Source organism: Gossypium arboreum, chromosome 12 (genome assembly GCF_025698485.1).
Source record: "Gossypium arboreum isolate Shixiya-1 chromosome 12, ASM2569848v2, whole genome shotgun sequence".
In the NCBI taxonomy this organism is placed as follows: domain Eukaryota; kingdom Viridiplantae; phylum Streptophyta; class Magnoliopsida; order Malvales; family Malvaceae; genus Gossypium; species Gossypium arboreum.
The window spans coordinates 84,028,959-84,036,889 of record NC_069081.1 but is presented as its reverse complement, the minus strand read 5'-3'; the positions used below and the strand labels follow the sequence as shown (position 1 = coordinate 84,036,889).

General features: G+C 30.7%; 1 protein-coding gene across 1 annotated transcript; it reads left to right on the top strand.

Annotated features, from left to right (window-relative positions):
* Positions 1 to 1,250: 1,250 nt before the first annotated feature.
* On the top strand, positions 1,251 to 3,244 carry LOC108478303 (uncharacterized). The gene is made up of 2 exons (XM_017780749.2): positions 1,251 to 1,543; positions 1,640 to 3,244. Exon 2 carries the CDS (start codon positions 1,739 to 1,741, stop codon positions 3,035 to 3,037), a length of 1,299 nt encoding a protein of 432 aa, XP_017636238.1. The 5' UTR covers positions 1,251 to 1,543; positions 1,640 to 1,738; the 3' UTR covers positions 3,038 to 3,244.
* The last annotated feature ends 4,687 nt before the right edge of the window (positions 3,245 to 7,931 follow it).

The window sequence follows — 7,931 nt, the reverse complement described above, 5'->3', positions numbered from 1 at the left end:
CAAACATGGAATACGTGAGGATTCGGATTTTTAGGGTTAGGGTTTGGTTTTGTAGGGTCAAATACAGACCATATATGTATGGACAAAGACTCTTTAATTTTACATTCAACTTTATATTATAAAATTAATTTGTTTTTTAAAATTTATATAAAAATATATTTTATAATATTGGTTAAAAGTTTAATAATATTGTTTAGCTACTTCAATAACTATAGCCATCTTCTTTTTTTTTTTGATGGTTGCGGAGCGTAGTTAAGGTGTTGTTCAACTGATCTTTCTCCTCTTTGTTTCTGCTTTTCTTTTCTTTTCTTTTACGATATTATTTGAAATAATTAAAGTCTGAGAAGATAACAATGCTAGAAAAGCTGCGAATATATATATCGTTATCAGATAAAGTAGAAGATAACAGGAAAATATCATTATTTTCCACATACATTCAACAAGAGGAAGACTGTAAGATTCTCTGAAGTTCCTCTGAATCAATTACATAATATTAAACCCAGATTATGAATTGTTTTTTATTTCTTTTTTGGTATTTAATCAATGACTAGGTCAAAGGATGTGGCTAGGGAATTTTAATATATATTTTTCTAATGTTCATTTATTGTTTTTCTGAAGAAATGGATATAAACAGCGCACTGGCACCTTCTTTTCTTTCTGATCATTAAACCTAAGTTACCTAAACAATTTAAACATAAGAAAATACAGGCAGGGGGTTTTTCTTATGGGCTTTGAAGAGCAATCGTAGTGATGGCTGATATCTTATATATACCATTCAACAGCCATCTTCACAAATTTGTTTGCTTGCCCACCTCATTACTCCCCAACACCAAAGATTAAAAAGAAAATCTTATAAAAAAAATGAATAGTATATAATATGTATTTCTTTAAAAAAGATTTCCTCCCTACAGTACATCTTTTTTCTTCCTTTCACACTATGAGGACTGAAACCGTAACTTTCTTTTACTTTGACCGGTTGCTTATTATCAAAGCCGTTGGTTTTTCTTTTATATATGAAAAAGAATTTGATTAACGGAGGATGCTGCATGGTTGTAGAGTATAATTAAAATAGTTATATATATATATATATATATATATATAAAGAGACATGATAATTTTAACTCGTAAAGTTAAAAATAAAAAAGACACCAAGTAGCAAATAAATAAAAAGGGTAGCGAACCAACTTCTTTTTCTGTCCCTTAATTTCTCTTAAACAGACAGTACATTTTAGTTTTATTATTCTCCCCCAACCCTCAAAAATTGAAAGGAACCCTAGGTCTTTTCTTCTTAACCCGCAAGGCTAAAACGCAAAAAGGGGGGGGGGGGGAATATTAATAAAAAAGGGCCCTTTCCCTCTTCAAAGAAAGTTTACTTCCGTTTTATCTATCTTCTGCAAACCATTTAGTTTAATTGATGATTCTCTTGAAACTTTGTCAATTCCTTTGTTTAATTTACTACATACCTTTTTGGTGGAAGAGAAAGTAAAAAAGCAAGCCAAAGTACTGTCTTGTTTTTCAGATCAGAGCTTTAAAGACAACATGGGTACTTTCTGATAACTCTTCTTCCAGAAGATCTTCCTCTTTCTTCTCTCTTTTCTTTTCTTTTCTTTTTATATTGCTTTCATGCTTTGTTTTGTAGCTTCCTTCTTAAATGAGTGAGTAGTGAAGTAAGCAAAAAATCTCTTCTCTGAAAGAAAAAAAGAAGAAAAAACTCCATATCTGGTCTGTCTTTTGTCTCATGGATTCTGGTAACAGTGGTAGTGTGCAATCTCCGAGTGGTGGCAGTGAAGAGTTTAATTCAGGCGCTAACTCAATCTCAGCTTTCTTTAACAATAACCCATCGAGCCATATCGGTCATGCTCCCTTGGGTAACCAACAATCGCCGCCGCTTCTGCAACAGCAACACCAAAGTCCTTCTTCCTCATCTGTGTTGTTTGACCCTTTATCGAACTACTTCGATCATCCCTTATCAAGTGTGACAAACCCAAATTCACAACTCAATCTTGATGTGGTTTGGTCCAGAAATCCAAGATCTGAGCCCAACTGCAGTGATCTTGTTGGTGGCTTTATGGCCTCATCATCGCCACCACCAACCCAACAGTTGTTCACCAACCTGCAAGCACAAAGCAGAGCCACTTTTCCTTCTATCCAGATCCCTCAAGGACCTGAAAGTGGTACAAAAGGTTCAGGCACAAGTGGCCAACCCAACAACAACAATATAGTGCGTAACTCAAAGAAGAGATCCAGAGCTTCCCGGCGTGCACCAACCACTGTTTTGACCACAGACACCACCAATTTCCGAGCCATGGTTCAGGAGTTTACTGGGATCCCTGCACCACCCTTCACCCCCTCACCTTTCCCGAGAACCAGGCTTGATTTATTTGGTACAACTTCATCTCCTAATTATCTTTTAAGACCATTTGCTCAGAAACTTAATTATCCTCCTCCCTTATTTACTAGCTCTTCCATGGTTGATGCTATAGCTTCTACACCTAGCACTAATTCTACTTCTAGTACAACTTCTGTTAACTACCAACTGCCATCTGAGTTAGGCCTTTTAAAACAGCCTCAAAATCCACTCAACATCAACATGCAACAAAACCCAATTCTTAACTTTGTATCACTCCTTCAAGCCCCTCCCAAATACCCACTTTCCAATTCAACAGATATTCCATCAAATGTCTCTCCTCTCAAAATGGGCGCTTTTGAAGGGTTTGGTTTGAGCCAGGGGCATGTCAATCCCAATCTCAGCGGCGTTCAAAACATGGTATCATCATCAGATGGATCATTGCCAAGAAATGAAAATAGTGCTAATCCTCCATGCTGGGGAGAAGCAGCAGGGTCCCGTGAACATGATCAAAGTCTCCTAAGGTCCATCAATGGCAGGTACAACAACAGTAACACACCAGGACTTACGAATGGGAAAGCAAACAATTTGTCGGTGTCTTCATCGGATTTTCATGTCGATAAAGGGCCAGAAAATGTAGCTACAAGAAGTGACGGTATGGTGGAATCATGGATATGTTCATCTGATTAGGATTTATCTAAAATATTATCAACAAAATGATAAACTTTTCCACAAAGAATATCAAGGAAATGATGGTGAATATATCACATGATGCATGAAAAAGATGGAATCTTTCTTGTTCTCATATTAACCATGATTTTCAACATATATGTGAATCAAAACACTGTTTTTTTATCCCTTATTTAAACCCCTCCTTTTGATTTAATTATATGTAAATGATACTAGCCTCCCGATACCACATTTTATCATAGTACTATTACGTTCATCTTACATAGACGATCATGGCCTTTTTTCAACGTTGTCGTATCAATAGTACAAAAACAAATGGTAGTAGTTAAAATATTCAGTATTCTTTTCTTTTATCTTTGGAGAAATTTCTATTTTGGTTCTTTTCCTTTTTTTTTTGTTTTTTTAAATTTCCCTCTTTTGGGTTTTGATTGTAATGCAAGAATATAAAAGTAAAATCATCAGATAAGGGAAACCATGAAAATCTGTGTTTTACGTTTTTCATTGTGAAAATTTAATGCTAACAATTTGAAAAAAAAAAAAAAAACTAATAATTTACTGCTAAAAAGCAAATGGCCTGGAGCTGTCTGGTTCTTTGTTTCATTATTTAGCTGATTTTATTAAAACATGTCTTTTATTTATTTATATTTAATATTGTTTAAGAATAATATATATGATGCCTAAGATCTAATTCCAGTGGGAAGTTGTGCTTTAATATAGTTCTATATTTTCTTTATATAATTTGATGTTTGATTATTTTTACTCTTCCCATAATTTTATAAAACCATATAATAAAATTTCCCAGAATTAAAGAAATGATTAATTTTGCATAAAATAGTTTAGGAACTATTTGGAATTCCAATTATTTAAGTCCAAATCTTTTGGCTTTGGCTCATTTCTCACGTATAATCATATGGTTGTACATTTTGGACAAATACCATTTTTAATGGAATTTGAGGTACAACCAGGATTTTCTTACAGCCATTTTGTCATAGGCTATTCGCATTATGGGGACAACTTGCTGTTGGAATCTAAGATCCCATTTCAATAATACTCAACAATAAATTAATAATCACTATTAATTATTAAATATTTATAGTCTTCATATGAGATCTTGTATTAAAATTAAGGTGTTAATACAGTACCAGTGGATGTATTGTTTTTTATTGATACTATTAAGTATTGATTTTGATTTATTTCGATTTATTATTTTGAATTATTCTTATTTTTAAAAATATTTGATATATGTATATAAAAAGTATTTACAAATATCAAATAATGAGATTAAATAAATCTTACATATAAAATACTCATTAAAAATAAAGATTTGGCTATAAAATATTTTTAATAAGCTTTACAAATATAATCCATAATTAAGCAAACTCAAAATAAACAAGTAAAATATATTTCATAAATTAAACAATAAGATCATCTCATATTATGTATGTAATAAGTCATAATTCAACTAGTCCATAATAGATAATAAAATTCTAATTCTAATTCAAAATATATTTTAAAATTATTTTTAGTATAAGTAAATAATAAAAATTTAAAATATATTTTAAAATTAATCTTTTACACTATATTTCAATTAATACGAAGGAAATCAAATGATACAACCAATACCAACTAAAATTAACGTAACTGAACCTAAAATTTATAACTTACTACTCAAACGAAATATTTCGGCTAAAAGTTCAAACCAACTACCATTATCAAAACGATGATATTAGTAAATATATAACTTACCAATTTCTAGAAAACACAAACAAATTCATATAATACTATTAAAAGTTCACTTAATAATTTTTTTTGTCTTTATCTACCTTTAAAAATTAACATACCATATTGAAGTTATTTCTCACATCTAAAATTCCTTTTTATTTAATGTGAATTGAACCTTACCTTTAATTTTTGGGTTAATTACAACCTCAATTTTGTTTAAATTTTCCTTTTTCTCACTAATCTTTTAAAACTTATAAAAATATCACTAACATTTTCAGATTGTTACCAAAAAATTACTCAATCATTTTCCACCATTTGGGAGGACCATTTGGGAGGAAACAGGTGTCTAATATGGTATGCTAAATATACCATGTATTTAAGAAATTATTTCAATTCTTTTAAATATTTTTTAAGATTCATTTCTTTTTATTATTAAGTTATTTCTTTTTATATATTAAATATGTCATCCCTTTAAAAATTTATTCCTTTTATAAAATAAAGAGATAGAGAGAGTAAAGAATAAAGAAAATATAGGAAGCAATAAAGAATGTATTTTATTGATCAATAGAATGATTACAATACTTTTTAAAGTCTCTTTATAGGCATAAGAAGTATAAATGAAGTAGAGATCTAATTCTAAAAACTATTAGAATTTAAAGTACATCAAAACTTATCTTGATCTTGATGGATATCCACTTAATAAGATATTCATAACACTCCCCCTTGGGTGTCCATTGGTAGATAATGTGCCTCATTAAAACCTTATTAGGAAAAACCCTGTGGGATAAAAATCCTAATGAAGGAAAAAGAGTACACAATATTCTATTGGAAAACCTAATGAGACAAAACCTTGATTAAAGGAAAAGAGTATAACTTGTTTTTAGACTCCCCCTAATGGCAACATTACATTACATCTTTGAGTTAACACATTCCAATCTTGTGCAGTAGTTTTTCAAATGTTGAAGTTGGCAATGCCTTAGTAAAAAGATTTTCTAAATTATCATTAGAACGAATTTATTGAACATTTATATCATTTCTTTTCTCAAGATCATGGGTGAAGAATAATTTTGGTGAAATATGTTTCGTTTTGTCACCTTTGATGTAACCACCCTTTAATTGAGCTTAGCCAAACATTTAAAATCTTTTCTTGTAAAGGAAAATTACATATCTTTTGGATATGTTGGGTCAATAACCTTAGCCAAAAACACTCTCGACTTGCCTTATGCACTGTAATTATTTCTGCATGATTTGAAGAAGTGATAGCTAATGTTTGCTTTGTTGAATGCCATGATATGACGATACCCCCACATGTAAATAAATATCCTGTTTGAGATCGACCTTTATGTGGATTCGATAAGTATCCAGCATCAGCATAATCGACTAATAAGGATTTTGAATCATTTGAATAAAATAACCCCATATCAATGGTCCCTTTGAGATATCTAAATACATGTTTAATTCCATTCCAATGTCTACATGTTGGAGAAGAACTAAATCTTGCTAACAAGTATACAACGAAAGTTATATCAGGTCTTGTGTTGTTTGCGAGATACATCAGTGGCCCTATGACACTTAGTTATGGTACTTAAGACCAAGAAAATCTTCATCATTCTCGCAAAGATGAAATTGATCTTTATTCACATCTAACGATCGTACAACCATCGGAGTACTCGATAGATGTGTTTTTTCCATGTTAAATTTCTTTAATATTTTTTTCGTAAAAGTTGATTGATGAACATGAATTCTATCTTTTAAATACTCGATCTATAAGCCAAGACAAAACTTTGTTTTTCCAAGATTTTTAATCTCAAATTCTTTCTTTAAACAATTTACTGTATTTTGGAGCTCTTCAAGAGTTCCAATAATATTTAGATCATCAACATAAACAACAATTATCACAAAATCTGATCCAAACCTTTTTATATAAACACATGGACAAATTGGATCGTTTTTGTAACATTCTTTTAACAAGTATTCACTAAGACAATTGTACCACATACGTCCAAATTGTTTTAATCCATATAAACTTTTCTTTAATCTGATCGAGCAATTTTTTCGAGAAACTCTATATCCTTTTAGGATTTTAAATTCTTTTGAGATTTTCATATAAATTTCACTATCAAGTGTACCATACAAATAGGCTGTAACAATATACATTAGATGCATGTCAAGTTTTTCATGTACTGCAAAACTAATAAGATATCTAAACATGATTACATCCACCACAGGAGAATATGTCTCTTCATAATCAATGCCGAGCCTTTACGAAAATCCTTGTACTACAAGTCGTGCTTTATATCTTACGACTTCATTTTTTTCATTTTGTTTTTGCACAAATACCCATTTATATCTTACCGACTTTACACCTTTAGGTGTTTGGACTACAGGTCCAAAAAATTCACGTTTAGAAAGTGAATTCAATTCTGCTTGAATTGAATCCTTCCATTTTGGCCAATCTTTTCTATTTTTACATTCCTCAATAGAATTAGGCTCAGGATCCTTATTTTCTTTTGTTATTTCAATGGCAACATTATAAACAAAATTTTTTTTTGACAACTACATTTTTTTTTCGGTTCCATCTTTTTCTTGTATTGATATAACTTATCGAGGTCTCTTTATTTTCATTATTTTCATTTTCACTTATAGGTAGTTGAATCTCTTCTTGAGTTTTATAATTAGTTATGTTATGGGTCTCTTTAGTAACATCCACCTCCATTATATGACCGTATTAAATGTTTGCTCCTTTTCTTTTACGAGGATTTTTGTCTTTGGAACTGATCAGTCTTCCACAATTCATGCATGGATTAATTTCTTTTACACTAACAGTTTGCCTTATTAGGACATCAATTCGTATTGGAGCATTTTCAGCTGGTATGTGAGATTTAATAAATCTGACAGTTGATTTGTAAAATGAATTATCTGTTGAACTTCTGGTTCACATTGCTTTGTACAAAGAACTTAGGCATTGATAATTCATTTCAAGTACTTTATTAATCCAGCTTTTTATTATCTTCCCCTAATGTTGGAAAAACTGACAACTCATGTCATAACTAAATCTCGAATTAATAGCTCAAAAATATTTAATAAAATAAGGAGATTCATATAAATATATATTCTCAATTCTTATGATGATCCATCTTTTTGCGTTGTGGTAGAGCAGTTGGAACATATA

Bases quoted from the DNA above. Each gene is read 5' to 3' on its own strand.
- LOC108478303 (XM_017780749.2), top strand. From the start codon at position 1,739: ATGGATTCTGGTAACAGTGGTAGTGTGCAATCTCCGAGTGGTGGCAGT.